This window comes from Pungitius pungitius, chromosome 5, assembly GCF_949316345.1.
Source record: "Pungitius pungitius chromosome 5, fPunPun2.1, whole genome shotgun sequence".
In the NCBI taxonomy this organism is placed as follows: domain Eukaryota; kingdom Metazoa; phylum Chordata; class Actinopteri; order Perciformes; family Gasterosteidae; genus Pungitius; species Pungitius pungitius.
The window spans coordinates 12,057,646-12,082,752 of record NC_084904.1 but is presented as its reverse complement, the minus strand read 5'-3'; the positions used below and the strand labels follow the sequence as shown (position 1 = coordinate 12,082,752).

Genomic DNA, 25,107 nt, shown 5'->3' with positions numbered 1-25,107 from the left:
ACACTCGCTCTGGCCGAGCTGGAGGTGTGTGAGACAGACCTGCTGAGTGCAGGAGGTCTGGGACCCCGTCACCACTTCCTCCATGCGGAGAACAGAGGACCCAGTCAGCTGCAGCCATGATGGGACAATAATGAGCCGTCCAGCCGCCACCTACACCTCATTTGCCTCTTACTTAGGCAAAAGTTCCAAAATTGCAATAAATACTAAAAAAACGTGCTAAGTAAATGCAACACAGAAAAATCAGATGCATAATTAAAAGGTTTGAATTTGGTTTCTGATTTGAATTAATAAATAAACTATGTTCTAAAGCTGATTTTCAAATAATGTATATCTGTCTATCTTTTTGTCTTCATTCTTCTATTATGCAAAGCAGATGTTGGTCAAAATTTAAACGTTTTGCCAAAAAAATCAAAAGTCTAACTATTTTGTGTTTTTTTATTAGATTACGAATAAAAGCTGTGCCTTTTTAAACGACAGAATAAGTCATTCCAATTATGTCGTTAAAGGTCAACTGGGAGGATGTGTATGTCATTATTGATCATTTGATTGTATGATTATAAAATTAAATAGAAAGTTTTACAGAACTTTTGCGACTACAGAAATATTTGTTGAGACTATGTCCTTCAGGACCACGTGAAATTATTTGGATTTTTAAAATAAACTACCAAACTGCTACCAGACAAATAGACATACCTATCACACTCCGTTGTGCTTGAAGAGCCAATAAACTGACTGGAAAGTTATTAGATGCGCTAAAAGTTACTTAAATATTCCTCACTTAGATTTTATTTTTATATTAAATGCATTATTTATTTTTATTCTATTCAATTCCAAGGTGTAAAGCAGCTAACCCGTGGAATCAAACGAATACGTGCAAATATCTGCATTAGATCGTTTGAGACATTTTTATAAAAAATATCGCGGCTGAAAATTGACATAAACAAACGGGATGGCGCTATCAAGGTAATTCTGAACAATGTGTGACAATTAATCCTGGATCTGTTTAATTAGCAATATTTCTTCATTTTAAAAAACATTTATTTTGATTTGCTTCGTGAGATATGAAATGACTCCAAAAAATTACAACTATACAACAATATAATCAGTTTGATAAACTGGGCAATTACAACAATAATCTACCAACAGATCTTCCAGATCGGTCTGATTAGTTGATGAATGTTCACTAAACACTATTTTTTCTTCCATACCCATTTCAAAAGTCAAAGTTAACAAACCTTGACTTTTGAAATGACTTGTAACTGAAATCCTAGGTCTAGGTGACTATTACATAACACACAATCCGAAGAAGAAAATTGTAATACTTTTTACAATACTATTGATTGATTTAGACTCTTAGTTTACAGCGTTTTTTTCTTTGTGAACTCCAAGGCTGTGCGCGTGGTGTATCCAGGTTCATTGGTGGGGAGCACACATCGGCCACAGAGGCAGACTCTCCCAGTGGCTCATGCACCGACCTGTTATAACTGGAGCTCTGTCACCGGGGATTTATATATTTTAACACGGTAAGAGCGGCCGTGGGGGATATATATTTACATATATATATTTATAAACGAATGGGCACATGCGGATGCGCAAAAACGCAGCACATTAACGCAAAAATGTCTGTACAGTATTTGTTTTCCTATTTTATTCTGGTTTAGTTCTGAACACTTAAAAATCTCGACACAAATCATTAGAAATAATGTCAACACCACCTTCCTGCAACGTATGCGCACACTAAATGAAATATAACTTATCCCCAGCATGTTGGCCTCACAGTGACCCCTTAACTTTCCACTGTGGATGCCTCCGGTTATCAGGATCCACAGTAATCCAATCAAAATGTTGCGCGCTCGCGTGAACCCACCGCTGCTGCTGCTGCTGACAAAGGCCTCTTGCATCTGAATATGAGCTCACATGTGACTGTTTCTCGTGTGAGATTAGAAAGTTATTATCATTTAGGGGGATACAACCCACATCCTCAACACATGTGCTGTAGTAACACGTTACAGTTGTGTTTGACTAAACAATAAAAGGCAGTGGCACTTTTTGTATCGAAGCCCTTGATTTGAAATGAATCGTGTCATGTGGCATAGATCTTTCTTTGATATAAAGGAGTGTGAATGAATTACTTCAGACGGTGCGTAAAAATATCTCTTTTTGCGTTTACAGAAGTTTTGACCGAAGCAAAAGTAAATATTCCCCAATAAATGTATATAATCATTTAAGACATTTTGAATCAGATTCCAGTATTTCTAGGTAGAAAATAAGTTTGGGTGTGTCGGTTTATGTGTCTTTGCATGTGTGTTTGTGTGATGTGAAACCAAATGAGAAAGCAATAGCATAAAGGACGTATTCTCACGTTAAAGATAAACACTGTTAAAATCATACAAATAATCCACCAACCGTGTTCGAGCGTGCTCGTGTGTGTGCGTGTGTGTGTGTGTGTGTGTGTGTGTGTGTGTGCGTGCGTGTGTGTGTGTCTGTGTGATTGGCCAGTGTCACAACAGTGATTTGGGGCTGCAGATACCGATGCACGGTGCAGACCTATGGGAGCGCAGGGACGGCAGAAGTGGGAGGGCAGAGTGCGACTGAGGCGGACTTGACTCCATTTGTAATGAAGGATCTGATGAGCGGGGTTCAGATCCGGGCTGCCGATGAGTCCGAGAGGTCAACAAAGAGAGGAGTGATATAAACGAGGAGGAACTCACATCCGCCGCGGACGCATTCGCAGCCGGCGGTGATGAGGAGCTGGTGGCGCGGACAGAGCGCACGGAGACGGACAGCGCAACGAGAAACAACCCCGTGATATTTCGGAGCTGCACTGGGCACAAGGTGGATTTTTGAGAACCGACGCTCTAGCATTTGAACTGTTGGATTTTAAAGAATTAAAGCAAGCCAAAAAAATAGCAGGGCGCGCAGGAGCAGGATGAGCGTGTTTTCTGCAGGGAGAGCAGAGCAGTACGTTTGAGGTAAAGGCCCCCAGGGAGACCATGCATAATGCACACCCACACACACACGCGGGTCAGGCTGACTGTTGTGTGCGTGTTTCATGTCGGCAAGATGCACAAAAATCAGCTGTGGATCTTCAAGCTAGGATACTGTCCGTATTAATGTAATGCACTTATAATGCAGACAACAGGATATGTAATATCACATAAAAACACGTTAATAACAGCAAGGGACTGTCATGTCATCATTAACAAAAGACATTTTAAAGTTAATTTCGAAATTTGATCTAATTTCAGATGGAGCCCAGCAGGTTTGGGATAAGTCAATGTGATGTCATGTTAGTAATCTTCTTTATGCTCTTTTTTTTTTACAAAGAGAGGACCGTGAGGTATTTTATTTTTTAGACCAACGTTGACACCTCTTTGTGTATTATGGAACAAAAACTGTGCCTCAACCCCTTGATATAAGTTTGTGTTGCATCAGCCTAGATCTTCACACGGACCCTCGTTTCTCAAACAAACATGCTTTGAATGATATTATAAGTCAGGACCTATGCTTCAATATGAAATGTGCGCTTAAAGGCGTCAAAGAATACTATTGGCTTGCCTCTGTTGTTAACCCTGTTTAGAACCAAATGCATAATGTGTGTGTGTGTGTGTGTGTGTGCTCGCTTGTGTGTCAGTGGGACATGGCAAACGGAGGGGACCAGTTCGGCCTTGCAGAGCGTCCAGACTCTGACTGCATGGATTCCCCGAAAGAGGCCAAACAGAAACATTCCAGTTACACTTTAGACTCACCAGCTTCACCGCAGAAGGCGTCCAGTCAGCCGGTACCAGCCTGTAATGCGGACCATAATGTAAATACTGATTTTATTACTATTGATCAATAATTGACTTCAGATCGTTAATGCTGAACTTTGTGTTCTTTTTATATGCATGACCGTAGAACTGAAGACAAAATATTTACTTTGTTATTTGTAGGTCGAATTGATGTGAGGGGATTTACTGCAGATTAGGTTCCTATCATAAACCACTAAATCAATAGTTGAATGAATTGAGTAAATGTAGGTTTTATTTAGGATTATACTACATTTAATAACAATAAATGCAATTTGTCTTCTGAAAGTTAAATACAGGCTGTATTTATATTCTAGAGGTTTTCCTCTTCAGTACTGAGAACTGTGTCTACTTTGCTGCAGGGGATGGAAGGAATCAAAGTTTTCCTCCACGATAGGGAACTTTGGACAAAGTTTGATGGCGTGGGAACTGAAATGATAATCACCAAGGCTGGAAGGTAAGAGGAGGAAGAAATAAAAATCTTTTGCCTTTTAGATTTTGTGACTTTAATATCTTAATTTTTTTAATAAAGCATATATTTACCAAAAATGCTGTTAGAGACTTTTAATGTTTCTGATATATTTTCATAAGCAGCATGACTGTACAATGTGAATGCCTCATAGGGACGTTTATTTAGCTAACTTCAGGTATTTTACAGTAGTCTAGTGTTGTCCGTCAGGAATTTGTAATATTTTGCTCCTCCATGTGCTCCCTAGGAGGATGTTCCCCAGTTACAAGGTGAAGGTCACGGGACTCAACCCTAAAACCAAGTACATACTCCTGATGGACATTGTACCCGGGGACGACCACCGCTACAAGTTTGCAGACAACAAATGGTTCGTTATAGCAACATGTATACGTGTAATGGAGGAAATCCAAACTTCTTTATCGTACATATCGAATGTCATTAAATATGTATCCCGATGCTTTCCCCATAACTTACTAAACGATAAACATCTTGTTTATTAATGATATGAAACATCGTTAATGCAACGAATATGACAAAGCGATTCTAAATTAATAAATAAAAAATAATAGACTTCCCCTGAGGGATTTTTGTTTTCTTGTGTTTTTAGTGGGCCACTATACATCTTACATTAGACACCCCGGTCTAAAACCTAAGACGTTCTGTGTGTAGACCGTGTTGCTGTGGATTCAACTCCCTCCACTCGTGCCTCTAAAGGTCGGCTCCTCTCCGCAGACTGGGGTGACCTAATTCCCGTGTTTTCTCCCGTAATTGCCCGCCGGTGAAACCCCAGCACAGAGAGAGAGACGGTGACGGGTTCACCGGGCGGACAGACAGCACGGGCCGGATTAAACATTAAATGCATCTGTCTGTTGGGCTGAGAGGGGTCCGAACGGACCTCTGACTCTGGTCCGTTCCAGAGCATCCGCAGGAGTGTGTGGATAAAAGCACCGGGACGTCGTGCAGGCGAGCGGTGTTTGAATACTTGGAGCTGCCCTTTAGTTTTTTTTTAAAGATCTACAATGTCTGTTTCCCCGTAAAATGCTGCAAATTCATTTTTTCTAGCTTGTTTTAATTTGCATTAAAATATTATTAATATAATATGTTGCCGGTTTACGTCCCACCCATATTGCCCGAAACTATACAGCACGTTTTAATCCTAATGACACGGATGATTCAAACTTCTTCTAGGTCTTTACTAATTATTTTCGTCCGTATTGTCGGTCTTTGTTGTTATCGTTTTGTGGTCATTTGGTTTCAACGGCTGCCTAGGGGAAGAAATAACAGAGGCTGCAGCAGTTTTGAACAAGACAGAGTTAATGTGTGTCGACTATACGGTCAAATGTCCATCTGTGCAAACTCCACATGGAAAAATGTGGTCTAATAAAAGCCCCACATAGGCCTTTTCCAGCCGGCGGCAGCGCGGACCTCCTGCGTCAGGCCGAGCGGTGCGTTGGCGGCCAGAAAGCCCGCTGCGACCCACTGTGTGTCAATGTCTGACCGTTTCTGATGTGCTGTGCTGTTCTCCCCCCTAAAGGTCGATAACGGGAAAGGCGGAGCCCGCGATGCCCGGGAGGCTCTACGTCCATCCAGACTCTCCTGCCACCGGAGCTCACTGGAGCCGCCAGCTCGTCTCTTTTCAGAAGCTTAAACTCACCAACAACCACCTGGACCCCTTTGGACATGTGAGTTTGTCTTCTTAATATTGTTTAGTTCATGTGCGCTATTCATGTTTATTTGGAACAGGACGATTGGTCTGATTCTGCTTGCGATGAAACCAATACGTTAAGCCCCTTGAATGCAGTAGGTGTATTTGTATATCGGCTGTCATAAAACATGATTTAAAAGACACTGAACTATTGGCCTGGCTATATCAAATAGCTATAATATGCATTTAAATGATAAACTTTGCGTTATGGTTTTGATTCAGAAGCATGGTGTCGCAGGTCCAGGCCGTTAAGCACTTAGGGTAGCTCGCTCTCTTTAACATATAACTTAGCAGACTTCACTACGACACACAAATCAGCACGAGGGCAGAAAGGCAACACTGCAGACTCAACACGGGGACTCATTCCCGCCAGGCGCAGCTTTAATTGGTCCAGTTGCCCAAAAGTCCCTCCGAGAACGCGCTATTCGCGCGAGAGTAGGTGAGCGTTTGTTTCGTAGTTTCTTTGCGCGTGCATCTTGGTGGGTGCACGCGCACTCGAAAACAAGTACATTCTTTTTTCGTCGTGCTTGTTAGAAGTACTGATTTAAAAAAAATGTTGGGCACCGAAACTAAACTAACTAAACTAAACTGTGCCCACTTGCATAAACATGCGCACACACGGAGGTGATCGGTTAAAATGTGTTTTTTTAAAAGCCCTCGTGTAGTTGCCACTATGCAGATTGTAACAGGCAGTTATATTTTCACATCTGTGTTTTGAAAGATGTTTCACACACAAAAAACAAATAACGTTTCTGGTCACCATTCTTCCAACCTCCAACCAAATTGAAAATAGCATTAAAGCTATATCAATTAGTAAAAAGTATATCTTTTGGCCTCCTAATCACTGAGCATGTAGTACATTTGTTGTGATCTGAAAAACTAGATACTCTAGTATGTTTAAGTATCAAAGATAAGTTGGAAACATATCTGGATTTCATTAAAGAGTGAAGTGGAGAAGAAGTATGAAATAATATTGATGAATAGAAAGTTTAGTATTTAGTTTGAAACAAATATCTTCTCAAGGAGCACCCACAGAAACTGGGAAACCTTTTTTTGTAGTTTATACAAAACCTTGTCTTGCTTAATAATGCATAATAATATTCAGCAAAAAAGTTGCATTCATTCCTTAAAGTATAGCTGGAGATCTTTAATTAAAAATAAAAAATGAACTAAGCTGGTCGGGTCAATACATCAAACGTTTACTGAAACTTTGGCCTTATTTCCAATAAGTCAGATTATGTGAAGCCTAGGTCCAATTATAATAAGAAAGAAAAATGGTCAAAGCTAAAATTAAAAACCGCTTCACTAATGACTTTGCTTTAAATTGGCAGAATAGTTTCTGGTAACACTGAATTGAAATGCAAGAGAAAAAAGCCTCAAGATGCCTGAAACAAGCGATATACATTATTGCATTCATGGCTTGCATCAGTTTCAGCCTAATATGAAGGAATTTCATTAATGTCTTCCAAGAAATCTGTGTACCTTGACATAAATTGTGTTTACCCTCCACCTGGCCTCCAGTCAACATCTGCTGGTGGGAAACATGCAGCGCCGTCAATCACACCTCCTCAATCTCTCCCCCCGTGCAGATAATTCTCAACTCCATGCACAAATACCAGCCTCGCCTTCACATTGTCAAAGCTGATGAGAACAACGGCTTCGGCTCAAAAAACACGGCTTTCTGCACCCACGTCTTCTCTGAGACGGCCTTCATCGCTGTGACTTCCTACCAGAACCACAAGGTACGCTTTACACAAGACACACTGGACCAACACTGTTACTGTTATTTTTACCCATTGGGGCTAAGGGTAAAAATAACACTGATGGAAGGTTATAAAAAAAATACAAAAATATAATTTCTTAGATTATCCTTTGGGCTTTATTGGTCATAAAGTGTGGTGGCAGACAGGAAGTGGGGGGAGAGAGCAGCACCGCTCTTAACAGTTAGTGAAACAAACCATCAGCACTAACCATTCGCAGTCCCCCAAAAGTGACATTATTGACTTCACTTGGTGCTTTTTTTTAACAAATTGAAGCAAAAGGTTACCTCGTAATTCTTCTACCATTGGTTTTCAAAGTCTTGTGTGTGCAAATTTGCCTTTGCTCTTTGATCGCGTTAAAACCTCCGTCTCTCACACACAGTGTATACTCACAATCCTTCACACACTCACAGACCTTCTCTCACACACACACATTCACACACAAACTTTTACTTTGTTTGTATTACTGTCCATATTTTATATCCAGAAAGTCAATTTGCTTGTTCTTTGTTTATGTGGCCTTACGTAGTATTTGTAAATATGTCCGAAAATAAGTTAGTTGTGTGTGTGAGAGCAAGAGAGTGTGTGAGTGTTGCTCTATAATGACCTGTTTCTTTCCCTTGATCTTTGCTGATCCAGTTTTCTTAACGTCTATTTGAAAGACAGATTGCTAGAGCTTTAAACTGCTCTGCTCTTCACAAGATGATTTCAATGGGTTTTTATTTCATAACAAAACTCAAATAACACAAATAGATCTATTTCAACTATATTTTTGCAATAACTAGAACTTAAATGAAATGAAATTAAATTAATTGTATATATCACAAAATATGCAAAAATCGTCTCAAAATAAAAGTGTCTCGAAAAATTGATTAACAACAATTTATGTGCATATATGTATTAAGCATAGAATATACAGTTTATCAAAAAGTCTCAAAACGTCAGTTGGAGTTTCATGAGGACTTAAGTTAAGTGTAATTGTTTTAAGTTCTAATTGATCAAACTGTCCTACACCAAAAAATCTACTGTTATTATTAGTATTATTATTATTAGGGGCAGAAGCAAAAGTTAAAAAATGTCGGTATTATTCAACAAATTATTCTCACTTTTAAAAATCTAATTTGTGTGCTGAAAGGCTATATTCAAAAAAACAGAAACGTTTCTTATAGTTTATTACAAATACCAGTGTTGTCTTTCTGCTAAATCCAACAATCATGAATACAATTTGAACTATTCAGGCAGTAGTTTGGTGGCGGTTCCAGTATTATCGGCACTTAAACGTTTATTTAGACTTGAGCTCGGGTCAGATCTCAGACTACTTGCCACTTGCCTGCTGTGTGATGGTGGTTTTCCTCCATGACATCACTGAGAAAACTTTGAAGACTTTAACATCAAAGCTCGCAGCTTTGGACCTCTAAAAGCTTTGGCCTGAAATCCTTAAACCTGGCGACTGTTTGGGTAAACAGTTTATTCTGTGTCAGCTGGCGAGGACGCAGTCCGCTCCGTTAGAAACGTCAGCTGCTGAGGAATGTTGGCCCAGCAGAGCTTCAGCAGGGCGGCTTTTAACATCTGTGAGGCCCCTCACTATTGCTAAATGCTGGAGTTCAGTCAGTGAAAAGAGCAGTTAAAAAACTGACGTACCTTTGTGTGACTGTCTACGCGAGCATGTAAGTGTGTTTGTTGTGGCCCCTAAGTGTCTGAGCTAAAGAGGTTCTCTTTTGTGCTTAGATTACACAATTGAAGATTGAGAATAATCCTTTTGCGAAAGGCTTCAGAGGGAGCGATGACAATGAGCTGCACCGCATGGCCAAGCTACAAGGGTGAGTACAGATTTGTTAATGTGTGTGTGCACGTGTGTGTGTGTAAGCACGTGTATGTGTGTGTGTGTGTGTGTGTGTGTGGGTTGATTTAAGGTTGTGGTTTTGCAGGTTATTGTTTTGGACAAGTCTACATTAAATTAATATAAGTCAATATAATGTCTCTAAAAGTGTGTGTATCTGTGTGCTTGTGAGCATCCAAAGGAAACAACCCTGATCCCCTCTGACGGTTGTTATGATGTGGCACATATGGTCTCAGACAAGTGTGTGTGTGTGCATGTGAGCTATTTTCACCTGAATGTTGTTGTTAGCATGACATTTTTTCCACAGCGCGGTAGCACAAACACGACACACCAAGCGTCACTTCCTGTCTTGACAAAGGATGACATCATGTTGCTGCTGATGTGGTGTCTGTTTGCGTGTGGAATTAATCTCCATTCAAGCGCTGTTTTGGCAGGCAGATTTTAAAAAGCCAATGGGAGAGGCTGTTACTGAGGGAGGGAGGGAGGGAGGGAGGTTGGTATTAAATGCAGCTCCCGTGTGTTACTGTGCTGCTGTTGGAGGGTGCAGAGCAGAAGAGAGTCAATCTGAAGTGACACACGGATGGATGTTTATTTTTAGAGCGGCGTATTATCTCACAACAGGACTGGCTGTGTGTGCGTGCATGCATAAGTGTGTGTCACTATCTCAGGGAGGGTCAGGGAGATGTGGCCCACTGTCCCCCACATACCAAAGAGTTCACCAAGAGGGGACCGCTAACAACAAGAGATCAGAGCTGAAAGGATGGAGTATGACTAAGTAGACTTGAAATAAAGGGGAGGGGTGGGTGAAGGGGTACTTTTAATACACCCAGATAGAAACGAATACAATTACAGAGTAATGGTAGATTGTTTCATGAAGAACACCTGAGGCTGAAACGAATCAGATGTGAGTTGTTGCTTTGCTGTAATTATCAATCTCTCTCTCTCTGCTTCAGTAAGGACTACCCTGTGGTCCCGCGCAGCAACGTCCGTCAGAGAGCCTGCTCCACCGGCAGTCCCTTCAGCAAGGAGGGCCGGAGTCTGCACGGATCTCCCGAAGCTGTTGGATCCCCCTACAGCTGCGAGAACGGCTTGAGCAGCGGCAGTCCCCAGCAGCTGCTGAGGGCTCCCCCAACACACTACACCCTTCCTCCTGCACAGCTGCAGCACGGCCACCCGCCACAGGTCTACCACTGCACCAAGAGGAAAGGTAAGAGGAAGCTGTGTGCTGACAATCACCTCCAGGTTGATATTGATTCAAGTTTAGATTTGTTTTAAGATGAATTGCTTTACTTTTAGGCAGTCAGTATGAAAATAGGGGACTTTGTTTATCTGTATTTATCTATCAGTCACATCCTCTGCTGCTGGTAATGCAGTTGCTGACTGTAACATTTTGAAAACTCATTGATGGTTTCAAAAATTGTGTTACATTTATGAGATTTTAAAATATGAATCTTTGTCAGCTGTAACTTAAAGATGATCATGTGAATACAATATATGACATGAAACCAACAAAAAGAGTTAACCTTTTTTTTTTACTGCAATGGAGCTCAAATGTCTGCCTGGAAAAAAGCAAATCAACCTAAAGATCAGATTTCTATTCACATGTGCTGTGACTGTCATTCAGTTTGTGTTTGGAGACCTTTGACTTAGCATCAGATTCACTGAGGAAGTTGACTAATGAATATTAGTTATTATGATTATTAGTCACAAAGACTCTTGCCTGGGTTTATCCACAGATTATTATTATTATTAACAACTAAAAGAAAATCTGTAACGATCGTTGACTAGGGAAAAGAATGCAATGAAGCTTAAAATATAAAATTATTATCACAAAATATTTTGGATGGCTCCAATTTAACATAAACTGAGAAACATCACTTAATTAAGCAAACAAGTAACGTGTGCTCCAGATCTGACTATACTACAGAATTGTCTACATTGATAAGTGTAGCCTGTACACTTTGTAGAGGATGGCTGGATAATTTGATAATTATATGGATAATTGGATTTGAATTACTTTATTGCCATACTGATACTACTGTATTTTTTAATTAAATTTTATTGCTTCAACAAATCTTTTTCTCTGTCTGCATCTCTCTTCAGCGGAGAACTGCTCTCCGGGAATCCGGCAGCACCCGTACAAGAAATGCTTCACAGGTCGCTCTCCGAGTGAGGGCGAGTCTTACTATCACCCCTCCTCCTATCACCCTCCTGCGCCTGGTCGACCCAATAACCCACTCACTGACTCCCCCTGCAGCTCAGACATGGGACAGCGTCAGGCCTGCATGTTTGCCGGCACCGAGCCCAGACTGGATGAACTCAACTGTGCGTCCTGGTCGTACGCCTGCCCGCTCCCCTCCGCCATGACCCCGGTGGAAACTTACCCATCTTACACCCCTCATCCGCCCTACAGCTCCAGCCCTCAGGGGTCCCGACTCAGCGCTTTAGCCCACCAGAGCTCTCCCTCGCTGGGGGAGCACATCACCCACGACCCCTATCAGAGCCAGAGCTCTGGACCTTCATCTCAGAGCACCCACAATATTCACAGCAGGCAGCTCAGCCCTCCTCTCAGACAGTATCCTCGCTACACGGGCAACCTGTCTCCTCCTCTCTACCACACACTAGAAACACACACACACATCAGATGTGGCGTCCCAGAATGGAGCGCGGCCTCGTAACTGAACCAGAGGAGACATGCCAAAGACTCACTGAGCTTCCTTGTCTCAAACTCAGTGGCCCTTCGTTAAAAGATGCTGCGGCATATACACAGACGAAATATGACATGACCTTTGTAAAATATTTGGGAAAAGGGATTTTGTGCTGTGTGACAAAGTCTCATCTGCTCCTCATGTGTGCTGGATGAAGCAGTGGATTGATAAAGACTGGATTTGGAAATCCAAGTGTTAAAAAACAGAATTCTATAATCAAAGACTGGTGTCATCCACATGTTTGCACTGTGAGCTCTGCTAAGGACACAAGCTAAGGCCACACCATGAAGAGCACTCGGCTGTTTTCCCCTCAACGTCTCCCACTCTCTCCATTGTGAAGGATGTAAATCGTGACCCCATGTCAGACAAGCAGTTACATTCACTGACCAAAATAATCTCAGCTCTCAAAGCAGAGCCTGAGGGAGACATTGTTTCTCTTTACAGCTCCATGCTCAGTCTCAGTTGAGGAGAAAAGGAAAGAGTTGTCTGTGCGTGCGTGTGTGTTTGTGTGTGAAGCCCATGTCAGTTCCGCTCAAGGAGGCTATGAGTTCATTTCCAATGAGACAGGCAGAAGTAGCTGCAGGCGCTGCACCATAGAAATAAACAGTTTGTTTAGACCACGCTACAGGCTGAAGGACCTGTAAACACGGCTTCCACTGCATTCTGGGTAAATGCACAACTCAGCGTCATGCAACTGTCACCCTGTCCTCTCAGTCACCCCCAGCTGACCAATCAGCTTTCTCCGTTCACTGAGAGCCAGCCAATGAACACACGCCTCTCTGTTATCCCCAGCTAACCAGTTAGGGCTGAAGTGCAGCATGTTTCATGTGTGCCCATTTTAGTTTGTTACTGAATTATTCATGAGTCCGGTGTTGATCCTTGACATGTGAGGGTTGTACTGCAAGTCACAGTGCTGTAAATGGCCTAATGTTGATGTACACAACTCTTTGAAACCTTATTTCACCCTTTTCTTTGAATTTAAATGCTCCCTGTCCCGTCCATACAGCACGTCTCCATTAATTGCTGTGGCAGGATTATGTTAAATACATTATCCTGTAAAGAAACATGTGTGTCACTTAATGTGCAAGGTTTTGGTTCATTGTGTAATGAAGCAGTTTTTATGTTTATGTCCAGATGTTTTACATGCAGTAAGATGTGAAAAGGTGCTCTGACATTACAAACATCAGTATGCAGAGAGCAGATCCTCGTCATTCCTTGATGTTTATTTGTGTGCGTGTGTGGGTGCTTTACAATGAGATTTTTTATTGCGTTGTTCCTGCTAATGGTATTTATTACTCTGGATTTGTTAAGAGTTTGTTGTTAATTGTGAAACAAAACAATATTGTTCAAAGATGCTCTTTTCTCTTTGAATGTCTGTTTCTGGTTTCACCCTCCATCTTTAAGTGGGGTTAATAGTTGTAATAAAAAAACTAAATTTGCTGTTCAATAGAAATAAAGACAGATTTATATACAGACATGGAATACATTTTAGAACATTTTGCGCACGTCAATTCGTTGTGGTGTTCTTTGTGATTGTACAGCAAACGCAGCGGAGACAAACTATTAACATTCCCAGGGTGTTATTTAAAGTGCGCTCAACAACTTGTGTGTGGAAACTCTTTTAACTGCGCTGCAGCTTATCAGTTTCAACGCATCTCTTAAACTGAAGGACCTGTTGGCAACATCCGCCTGCTCCCTTTCCAAAATTCTTTGTGTGCAAAAATCTCATTCAAATATGCATGTAAGTATTGTTTAAAGTGTAACGGTGCGTGTGCTATTTGTCTTATCTCGCATAAGGGACCCCAGTGTCTGTTACTCTTCCACTCAGCAACAAACCCCTCAGAGTGTTGTTGGTGCTGTGAATACCTTGTCCGCCTCCTCTTATCGCTGACAGGTTGTTTGGCATCTCCAGTCTCGACCAGCTGGACCCCCTCACTGATGCCCAGAGAGGGGTCAGGTCTACTGGGATTGAGGACATGGAAAGGTGGGGGGGTGTTGGTGGTCCTCCCTCCCTTTCCATGGACTCCCCTCATCTCTCTCTCTCCTCCTGACATCTCATGTTTCTGTGTCTCCTTCAGCAATGTTAACCTCTTACACCTTACACCTGTTCAGGGTTTACAGCACCCTTGCTTTGAAAGAACAAATGGACGTAACATGCAGAGATTTATTTAGAAAAGGCAGCTAAATCATTAAACATCAAACCCGGTGTATTTACATTTAATTGCATAGTTATATGTCATTTGTCAAACATCCCTCCCTCCCTTTTTTTCTTCCTTTCGCTCTCTCTCTCCTCCACCATAAGGTCAGAGGTTAAGCAGGCAGCTCTTCAGAGGTTCTGTTCCTCCTTAACCCTTCGTCTCCAGACAAATTTAGGCCAGGATGAGGAAAGGGGGAGAGGGGCCCCCGACTCTGATGATGGATTGCATTGCTTCAGGTTTGCTTGTACAGTATCGGAGCTCTGTGATGACTTCTGCTTGGCAGGAAAGCAGCCGGGAGAATAAATCTTTGGATAAAGTGGTAAAGTTATAATAAACACACAGTGTGGGTTTGTGCCCATATGTGAAGAATCTGTGGAGGACTTTCTCAGACACACTGGTGAGACAGTAGATTGATGAACCTTGGTGATCAAAGAGCCTAAGTGGTGCTTATCATTATCTCCCAGACAAAACCCCCCCAACACACACACACACGGACATGGACATACACCACTAAGCCATCCGCCTGCCCTCAATATATTCTACTTTTCTCCTCCATATCTTAATTTACCATGTTTGTTTCTAACAGTTGCAGAGCACGAACAAATGTATTCTTTTTTTGTTGTTGTGTGTGACGCAATGCCGCATCTTAAAACCGTCAAGAACGGACAATTTTAAAACACATGGCATGCAGACCTACAATTTTGTATGAAAACTAAACTCGGAGGATTGCCGAGAAGGGCTCATCTTTCTGCTGTATTAAATTTTAAAGCCTCTGTCCGGCTACCGGGACCCATTTCTCTAGCATAGAAAGCCCTTTCAAAGGGCATCAAAGACGTTTTTATGCTTATTCTATTAAAGTCTGAACTATTGGTTTTGAATCTATAAATGTGTATCAGGAGTCGCTTGCAGGACACTGAGACGCATTTGTGTGATGTCCAGCATTAGTGATACCGTTTTGTGTGGAATAAGTGGTCTGAGATGGAGTGTAATTGGAAAAGTTGATTAGGGTTCATCTCTCTGGGTCTGCTGGTGCTCCGTCTCTGTGGCAGAAAGGGAAACAGCTCGGTCCTCCCCAATAGCCGGTCCTATGTTTCAAAAGTTCAGAGTTAAATATTAAGATTGGATTTTGTATTTTATTTTTTCTTTCCCCAATGGCTTCCCACAAACTTGAGAATAACAATCCCACCAAAGCTTATGTGGGTGTTTGAAGTGGGTTGATGGCTACATCAGATATATCTCCTTCAGCATATGTTAATACCCTGAGCCATTCATAACCGTATGCACTGTGAGCGCTATATGGCACTAAGAGGACAGCACAATGGCAGTGCAATAATGTAAAACAATGAATGCTTGGTCATTAACTGTGGTGCAACAAAGTAGAATGGTAGCAGTTTATTCGAATGATACTATCCATCCTTGTAGTTAATTAAAAGCCACAAGAAGGGTCTAATGCCGTCAAGCACAGTATGGAAACAAGACTGTGACTCAAAGCAAATTTCCCCCTAAATGAGAGTTTATGGCGGAAACTGCCCTGAAATCACTGAAGTAGATCTTAATATGGGCATAAGGGCTGTCAAGGATAAGAGGCCAAGTAGAGTGTGCGTATGGAGGGGGCTGGGCTTGGTTGGTCCTGCATGTTGCATTGAAAAGACAAAGGGTGAGGTCAAGGGATCAAGCTAACAGCAGACAGGCCAATCCAGGGTCAGAGAGCTCCGGCTAACCTGATCAGTGATTGTGGCTTGTCTGACCATCCTCGCCGGAGCTGCCCGGTCTTCTCTCTCATGCTAAATTTTTACCTTCTAGATCAGTTTAACTACTCAGTGCCGGTTTTGAAGAACAAATTACATCTGTGAGAGATATAAACACAGAAACATCCTGAAAAATGTGATGTCAGGATGTCTTGTTGTCATGTTGTCATGTCACCTTCCAGGATCGGGTCCGGAAGGAAAACCTTTTTCCTGTCACTCTCCCTATTCGAAGCAAGGTTTTTAAAAAGGACATTGTGATGTGAGCAAGAATAATTGTTTTAACTCCTAACATACCGCCACGGTCCCGAGACTAGCAGCCAAACACACATGACAGGGTGAAAGGGATAGAGGCGCTCACGCAGTGGGTGGTGAGGGGGGTCGTGGGACGTCATGGAGCCAATGTCTCGTCTGATTACAGCCAGAGGACTGGAGAGGCACGCTAATCCTCCACACAAACACACACACACACACACACACACACACACACACACACACACATACAGGTAGATATGTATTAGGTGGACTTTTTCGCCATACAGGCCCGGGTGTGGTTTAGATGGACTACCCTTTCCTGAAGTCCTACAGCTTTGGCAGTTAGGTTAAAACACTTAAAAAAATCAGAAAAAAAATCAGCTCACTTTAGATTTCAGATACAACCTACACAACCTCATACACAGCAACCTAATTATACCGTGGTATAGGTAGACATTTTTATTTTGACAAAAGTATGACTTATAAGGACCAAAAAAACACTATTGGGTCTTTAAAGGGACAATGATCCCGCCCTCCTCATTAACATAAATACACACAGACTGGACACAGCATTACTGGAACCATCAATTTAATATAAAAAATAATGTTAAAGGATGGCCAAATTAGTGGCATACAAATTTGGCCCCTCAAAGTGAGATAGTATGTGTAGAAATCTATCTATACTATATAAAGATCTATCTATGCAGAGGGAGATCAGCCCCTACAACCTGGGTTTCATTTAAGATGATAAAGACAACAACGAGCTGGGGCGATTTTTTTTTTATTACTGTCCCACTCAGGACACAAGCAACCAGACTACAGTGGTTTTGGAAACTATTGTATGAAACAATTGTTTACAAAAGACTTGCTTGACAGAAGACTTGAAGACAAAGGACTTGACAGAGCAATAAGCAAGACATACATAACATTTTTTCATCGCACCATGGAAATTTACCTCAAGACAATGAAGGGGAAAACGTGCACAAACTTGAAGATTTCATCCATTAAGAATTTCTAACGTCTCTTATTACATTATGATGAGGTTAATGACTTGTGCGTGTATACTTTTGCATGTAAACAGATTAGAAGACAAAAAGGATGTAGAACAAATAACAAAAACGCATGTTTGTTTACAGCTGGGATAGTCTTTTCAGCTGTTCCCCGATTCCGGACGAAGTCTCTGACATTTTGCACAGTTCTTTGTTCCAAGACGGGTCCTTCCACCAACTTGCAGTGACTGCATTCGTTCTTGGTGGCCAGGTGACCTTTACGAATATGGTCTTTGAAGTGCCGCATTACCGCATGAACCTCACAATTAGACCACGCTCTCTTTGTCCCTCTTCTGGACCCAGCATCCTTTCCTGATACACAAAGTAGACAAAGACAATCACACAAAAATAATTAATATTTTGGCCTTTTTGTGTCCAAGTACAATTAATTTAGCACATTTTTACTTTGAGTTAACCCTTTTTCTGAGGCAGGATTTATGCCAGACTCCTGAACAAACTGAGACATTTTGAATATATAGTATAAGTTTCAATACCACAGATTTATTATAAGTTGTTGTCAGATCAATAGAGATCTGAAATGCATAATGCAAAAGGTTCCCCTTTTATAGAAATAATTGATGCCCATGTTTGTACCTTTAACTGTAATGACAGGTGTATTGGAGAAAAACCTCTAGCATTAAACCACAACAGATCTGGTCAGTGCCAAAATAAAACACCTTTTAAGTAATCTGAATGATATTCCACACCAACTACTTCAACTTCATCACAACAGATGTTTACACATTTCACAATTATGAGAAATAGTTGATATATTAGCTTATTATGCTGTGAACGAAGAATTATTTGTCGTAAGAGTTTCATTATAGAATGGTGTGTACATTAGAACACAGCAAATATATCGACCCAATACCTAAAGACAAACTCTGTACTAATTCACTAAATAGCTCACCTCTGCATTCATAGCCAACCCACTTGAAGGAGGATACAGGTCCCACACATTTGTCCAAAGAGGATATTGTTGCGCACACCAGGTGATGCTTTAGACACTGTGAAAAAAAAGTATATATAATGTATATTCAACAGTGTCTTGTTGGTATTTCATAAGCACATGTGTGCCAAATTTCAGGTCAATCAGTCATATAGTGAGACATCTGTATGCTTTCACAACAAAGAGATATGTTTTTTAGGGGCGCTATCCCAAGACACTTTCAGTTTACATGCGTTATACATGACTACGAAGTTTCATACATGTAGGTCAACCGTTGAGCTGGGGGCTGGATGATTGATTTGTAAGGGGCACAATTAAACCAAAGTGCCATTTTGAAGCACTACAATCAAATCAGGTAACTTAATCTTTGCCATTAAATGTGTGTACCAAGTTTAGTTATGTTTTGAGCAGTTAGTTCCTCAAAAGCACCGTTGTTGAGTTAGAGAGTGTAATGTCCTCATATAAAACTGTCCGCATACACCATGAGAGGCGACTACACACACACACACACCTAGTAGATTTAGAGAATGTCCTCATATAAAACTGTCCCCATACACCATGAGAGGCGACTACACACACACACACACACACACACACCTAGTAGATTCAGAGAATGTCCTCATATAAAACTGTCCCCATACACCATGAGAGGTGACTACACACACACACACACACACACCTAGTAGATTCAGAGAATGTCCTCATATAAAACTGTCCCCATACACCATGAGAGGCGACTACACACACCTAGTAGATTTAAATCGAGGATGTCAATTCTGATTTTAATTTCCGATGTCTAACGTCCTTGTACACCACTGTCCTCATACACCATATACACACACACACACACACAATGTGTAAATGTACCATTACAGAGAATATTTAGGGTTTTAATGAGGCAACTGCACACACATGAAACATGATTGAATGCTTTTTCACAAGTAATTAAGTTTAGACTTAGTTTACCTTTTCAACCCTTTTGGGGGTACCATGTTGTGGACATGTTGGACTCAGACCATCCACAGAGGTCTCAATCTTGTTGGCCTCGTCACTTGCAGCAGACTCAATCAGCTTATTCGCAGTGATCATCTGTAGCAGATAGAAAAGGAGAAGGACAATGTATAGAGAAACTGGAAATGTACCATTATAGAGAATATTTAGGGTTTTAATGAAGCAACTGCACACACATGAAACATGATTGAATGCTTTTTCACAAGTAATTAAGTTTAGACTTAGTTTACCTTTTCAACCCTTTTGGGGGTACCATGTTGTGGACATGTTGGACTCAGACCATCCACAGAGGTCTCAATCTTGTTGGCCTCGTCACTTGCAGCAGACTCAATCAGCTCATTCGCAGTGATCATCTGTAGCAGATAGAAAAGGAGAAGGACAATGTATAGAGAAAGTGGAAATGTACCATTATAGAGAATATTTAGGGTTTAAATGAAGCAACTGCACACACATGAAACATGATTGAATGCTTTTTCACAAGTAATTAAGTTTAGACTTAGTTTACCTTTTCAACCCTTTGGGGGGTACCATGTTGTGGACATGTTGGACTCAGACCATCCACAGAGGTCTCAATCTTGTTGGCCTCGTCACTTGCAGCAGACTCAATCAGCTCATTCGCAGTGATCATCTGTAGCAGATAGAAAAGGAGAAGGACAATGTATAGAGAAACTGGAAATGTACCATTAAAGAGAATATTTAGGGTTTTAATGAGGCAACTGCACACACATGAAACATGATTGAATGCTTTTTCACAAGTAATTAAGTTTAGACTTAGTTTACCTTTTCATCCCTTTTGGGGGTACCATGTTGTGGAAATGTTGGACTCAGACCATCCACAGAGGTCTCAATCTTGTTGGCCTCGTCATTTGCAGCAGACTCAATCAGCTCATTCGCAGTGATCATCTGTAGCAGATAGAAAAGGAGAAGGACAATGTATAGAGAAACTGGAAATGTACCATTATAGAGAATATTTAGGGTTTTAATGAAGCAACTGCACACACATGAAACATGATTGAATGCTTTTTCACAAGTAATTAAGTTTAGACTTAGTTTACCTTTTCAACCCTTTTGGGGGTACCATGTTGTGGACATGTTGGACTCAGACCATCCACAGAGGTCTCAATCTTGTTGGCCTCGTCACTTGCAGCAGACTCAATCAGCTCATTCGCAGTGGTCATCTGTAGCAGATAGAAAGGGAGTGGGTGGACGATCAGAAGGCTTTCCTTAATATTTCTCAAGATTTTAACAATAAACATCAAACCAAAGCGATCAAGTAAAAACTGAATAGTTAATACATGCATGTCTTTGGTACCCCAGCAACCGACGCATTTTTATCTTTATTTATAGAACATGTACGATCAGAAAACATTCTATATCCATTTAAATCAGTAACGGAGATAAAATAATAAAATCCTTAACAGCGCCATTTACATTTTTTTGACACTGTTTCACAATTTAAGAACATCTTTAGAAGCTCTAAGATTAACTGTAGAAGTTAAAAAAGTCCCTAGCATGTCCGTTATGTAAAAATCACAAAGCATATCATATCTCACCTCACACGGTCTCATCTCCTCCATTCGTAACTGTAGCTAGCTCCGTTTTATACAAAGATAGCTACTCGGAGCTAACGGTACTCACGGAGCTACTCGGAACTAATGGAGCTACTCGGAGCTAGCTACACACGGAGCTACTCGGAGCTAGCTACACACGGAGTTAGCTACACACGGAGCTGCACGGAGCTACTCGGAGCTAGCTATACACGGAGCTACTCGGAGCTAGCTATACACGGAGCTACTTGGAGCTAGCTACACACGGAGCTACTCGGAGCTAGCTATACACGGAGCTACTCGGAGCTAGCTACACACGGAGCTACTCGGAGCTAGCTACACACGGAGCTAACGTTACTCACGGAGCTTGCTACTCATGCATGTCTTCATCTTTAAAAAACGTTCGTATGTAAAAATCATAAAGCATGCCATCATATCTCACCTCACATGGTCTCATCTCGGAGCTAGGTATTCAAGCCTGTCTCCATCTTTAAAGGGCTGATAGACCTTGTACTTGACGTCCGTAAGTCCTTCCAACGTCACTGACACGCCCCTCCGACGTCACTCACCCTGTCCCGCTCCGCAGGAAAAACCAGCCAATCACAAGGCAGCCCGCGAAATTTTAACCGTGTGTGTCAAAATGTGTATGAAACAGCACCAGCATGGTCAGGACGCTACGCGGCGCTGTTCTATACACTGTGATACACAGAAATCAGGTCAAGTGGTAAAAAAGGACTTTCCACGAAAAAGAGAGAGTATGTTACTTAAACAGTTATAAGCCGTTTACACTCTTTGTTTTATGAGGACCTCAGCATGGTTCGTATATACCATATAGGTCCTCATAATGCTGGTGTGTAATCAGGTGAAAAGTCCACATATAACATATCCACCAACACACACACACACACACACACACACACACACACAAACACAAATGAGGATGCACAAACCACTCACTTTGAGACAAAGCCACACAACCAGCAAGACAGGCATACACACACAAACCCATACAATCAGTATTAACCCACCACCCCCCTGACCTCACTCCGGTCCCCTCGTCCAGACAAGACACACATAATGATATCACTACCGGCAGGACTTCACTTTGCCGCCACTCCTTTTGTTTGTTCACTGTACAGACCGGCTGTTGCCCCTTGCTGCCCCCAATTTTGATTAAAGGAACGTTGTCAGGTCATTATTGTGCATGTGCCCGAGACCGTAGCCAGGACAAGAAATACTACAACGCATGAGTGCAAGTTCTCACAATGCAACCTTCCCTTCTAAAAGATTCTATGTGACTTTCACAAATAGTTTAAATAATTATTTGGATGTTTAGAATTCATTAAAAAATCTGCTGGGAAAACTTCCACCTTCATCATTGTTTTACTTCTTCTGCTTTAAAGACTCTAAAACAGTTATTATCAGTATTATGAGTGCACAACATTATATCACTCCAAAAGACAAAGAAAATCAAATCAAACCCACGCAGTGGAAAAAAGAAATCTCGACATTATAGACCATAATGTTACGTTTTTCAGCTCATTATTTAACTTGTCCAACTACTATTTTGTAGATCTGACAAAATAAAATAAAAGCTCTAAAACCCTTTAGTTCACTTCCTGCTCAGTACCAAACCGCAGACACAGTTAGTGACTTGCTGGTGAAGTTAGTGGAGCACAGCAGCTAAAGGGACTAAAAACAAACCGTGTCAAGTCAACTTTGTTTGTATAAGAAAACAAAATGCAACACAGTGTGTTGTTGGTGTACAAGTGCAAATGCAGAAAGAAGTCCAAAATACCACATTCAATATCCAAATTGCCTAAAAGAACAGAAAACGAGTCCATGCGACCGGCCGCTTGTTAAAATGACCTGCCAAAAATGAATGGAGTATCTCTGCAACTTCCAGATCTATTTGAATAATCTTGATATAACAATAAAGGTAATCCGTGAGATTCATTCAGATGTGTTCTACTATAGGTAAGTGAAGGTGTAACACAACATCAATGTCAACAAAACTGTACAGTTCTAAATATCCTTCATTCATTCAGTTGCCGTTCAACAGCTCTTGTGAACCACATCTCAACCAGACTGTGACGCTAATACATGATGAAGGGCAAAGTGTGAAAGTGAGTTTAAGTAGAGGCATGACCAAAGAGGTAAACCTAAAGCCACATGCCAAAAATAAAAATGAAAAACATGGATGGAATAAGAAAGAATAGACATCATTGGATCTGTTGGTCAGATGTATGAGGTGAATTGATCCTGATTCAAATACCTCAAGCAGTCCTTTATTCAGTTTGGAATACATTGTCTTATTAGTTTAGAATTATTAAGGTGCATCTGGGAAATACACTCAACTTAAGTAGTTGTATTCAGAAACGATAAAATACGGTGCTTTTAGTTGCAGTTTTGTTGAGGTCCCGCGTGCCCCGGCATCCCCTCGCAGGCTCCCCTCTCTCCGCTTTTTGATCGCACATGCGTTCCATGCAGTCTTGTTCACACTTGTGTACAGGCATGCTTGCAAACAGGCTGGACAAGACCACTTGCTGTGAGACAAACACAAACATCAATAAACAAACAAATCCGTTCACACACCCCTAACCCTCCAAACACGGCGTGCATACACAGACGATCTCAAGGCACTCACTCAACACGCTGTCAGACGCCATTGTTTGCCAGCAGCAGCATTGTTTGGTTCATACATAGTGAATTTCGGTGCATTTCGGCAAACCTTGTCTCATTATTAATAGACGGTGTCAGAGAGTCGCTGCCCTCTCTGTCTGACAAGGCATTAGCATAAACACAGACTTCCTCTCAATATCTGTTTGCACCACACTGTTGATCTTTAATTATGGATGTCAAAATGTTTGTTACCTGCCCACTCAAGTGTGACTGTGTGTGTGTGTGTGTGTGTGTGTGTGTGTGTGTGTGTGTGTGTGTGTGCGTGCGTGTGTGTGAAAGGGACAGCAAAAGCCTTTTAGTATTATGCTTTTTCAAAATGTTGTATTTAAAGATTTTGAACAGAGACTTGACAAGGTTAGTACACAACTTCATCTCCTGAAATACCCTTCTTCCAGGAAAAAGAGAAATCCAATAAAAACATTCTTCGCAATAAAGTGACAAAAAGGGAATCAGAACAATTACGCAGAATACGATGGGAGTAGTCATAGACCAAAACCAGTAAAGCAACTTTACAACATATACAGAAAAAGAGAGTTATGTGAGTCTTCAGTGATTTTTTGTCATGTTTTTCATGCTGCACATCCTTGTTGTTGTGCATTCAATTTACATAATGACTATACATTATCCTTGAGTTTCAAGAATACCAAATTAAATCAAATTTCGACAAGGATACACAACACAGATATTATTATTTACTAGTTGATGTAATGGAGCATTGATCCAAAAAATATACTGGATTTGGAAGGAAATTGTCACTTGGAGAAAAAAACGGTATATTCAGCTTTTCTTGTGTGACTTATGAGGACATTTAGGGGGAAATGGGAATTATACATGTTTTTTTAATGAGTAGTGCTACCAGTATTCTTTATTGTCGTCGTGGCTTTATGCAGGGCATTTTAGATTTTGACCTATTCATCTTCTTCTCCTCGTCCTCCTCAGCTGTTAAAAGGTCTGCTGGTGTTTACATGGGCGTTATGTCTCCATCTCCTCAGCCTTACACTGTGCCCACCACCTGACAAAACATGCTTTTATTATAATAGCAACTTTCCATTAGTATTAATAAAGTAATGTGTGTATGTGTGTGCGTGTGTGTGTCTGCAGCGAGCCATCCATTCATCAAAAATGGATACAGCAGCATTTCTGCCTGCAGTTATCTGTGTTGTTGTTTTTCCTCTTCACTGACTTTCAGTCATACGTTTTCTCTTTCTTTATCTCCCAGTTTGTGTGTGTGCGAATGTGTGTGTAAGTGTAAGTGTCAAATTTACTACATCAGATGCATTTTTCTGGTCATGCTGCTTTTACTGTAAGCACATCCACGCCACACCTGGCAATTATTATGCAAAAATAACTGCACACAGCATTTCCATTAAGCGCGCTAATGCCACCTTTCTCTGTCGCCAC

At 41.2% G+C, this 25,107-nt stretch overlaps 2 protein-coding genes across 3 annotated transcripts; one reads left to right on the top strand and one right to left on the bottom strand.

Moving 5' to 3' along the window:
- Positions 1-4,150: 4,150 nt before the first annotated feature.
- On the top strand, positions 4,151-13,495 carry tbx5b (T-box transcription factor 5b). Its single transcript, XM_062562273.1, has 8 exons — positions 4,151-4,245; positions 4,505-4,624; positions 5,792-5,939; positions 7,552-7,704; positions 9,451-9,542; positions 10,516-10,769; positions 11,187-11,189; positions 11,666-13,495. Exons 1-8 carry the CDS (start codon positions 4,154-4,156, stop codon positions 12,238-12,240), a joined length of 1,437 nt encoding a protein of 478 aa, XP_062418257.1. The 5' UTR covers positions 4,151-4,153; the 3' UTR covers positions 12,241-13,495.
- A 3,239-nt stretch (positions 13,496-16,734) lies between these two features.
- On the bottom strand, positions 16,735-21,936 carry LOC134129108 (uncharacterized). Of its 2 annotated transcripts, XM_062562685.1 has the most exons (8): positions 21,467-21,936; positions 20,533-20,655; positions 20,258-20,380; positions 19,983-20,105; positions 19,708-19,830; positions 19,433-19,555; positions 18,428-18,524; positions 16,735-17,829 (listed from the first exon to the last, which is right to left on the bottom strand). In XM_062562685.1, exons 1-8 carry the CDS (start codon positions 21,479-21,481, stop codon positions 17,501-17,503), a joined length of 1,056 nt encoding a protein of 351 aa, XP_062418669.1. In that variant the 5' UTR covers positions 21,482-21,936; the 3' UTR covers positions 16,735-17,500. The 2 variants fall into 2 exon arrangements, with proteins under 2 accessions (XP_062418669.1, XP_062418668.1); XM_062562684.1 differs by lacking the exon at positions 21,467-21,936 and having other exon boundaries at positions 20,533-20,935.
- Between the last annotated feature and the right edge of the window lie 3,171 nt (positions 21,937-25,107).

What these genes read in the sequence shown, in the direction of transcription:
- LOC134129108 (XM_062562684.1), bottom strand. Translation starts at nt 20,778, where the DNA reads ATGCATGTATTAACTATTCAGTTTTTACTTGATCGCTTTGGTTTGATG. An exon ending in CCCCCAAAAGGGTTGAAAAG is followed by an intron (nt 20,381 to 20,532) that starts GTAAACTAAGTC and finishes TATCTGCTACAG; the next exon opens with ATGATCACTGCGAATGAGCT. An exon ending in CCCCCCAAAGGGTTGAAAAG is followed by an intron (nt 19,831 to 19,982) that starts GTAAACTAAGTC and finishes TATCTGCTACAG; the next exon opens with ATGATCACTGCGAATGAGCT.
- tbx5b (XM_062562273.1), top strand. Translation starts at nt 4,154, where the DNA reads ATGGAAGGAATCAAAGTTTTCCTCCACGATAGGGAACTTTGGACAAAG. An exon ending in AAGTTTGCAGACAACAAATG is followed by an intron (nt 4,625 to 5,791) that starts GTTCGTTATAGC and finishes TCCCCCCTAAAG; the next exon opens with GTCGATAACGGGAAAGGCGG. An exon ending in CTTCCTACCAGAACCACAAG is followed by an intron (nt 7,705 to 9,450) that starts GTACGCTTTACA and finishes TTTTGTGCTTAG; the next exon opens with ATTACACAATTGAAGATTGA.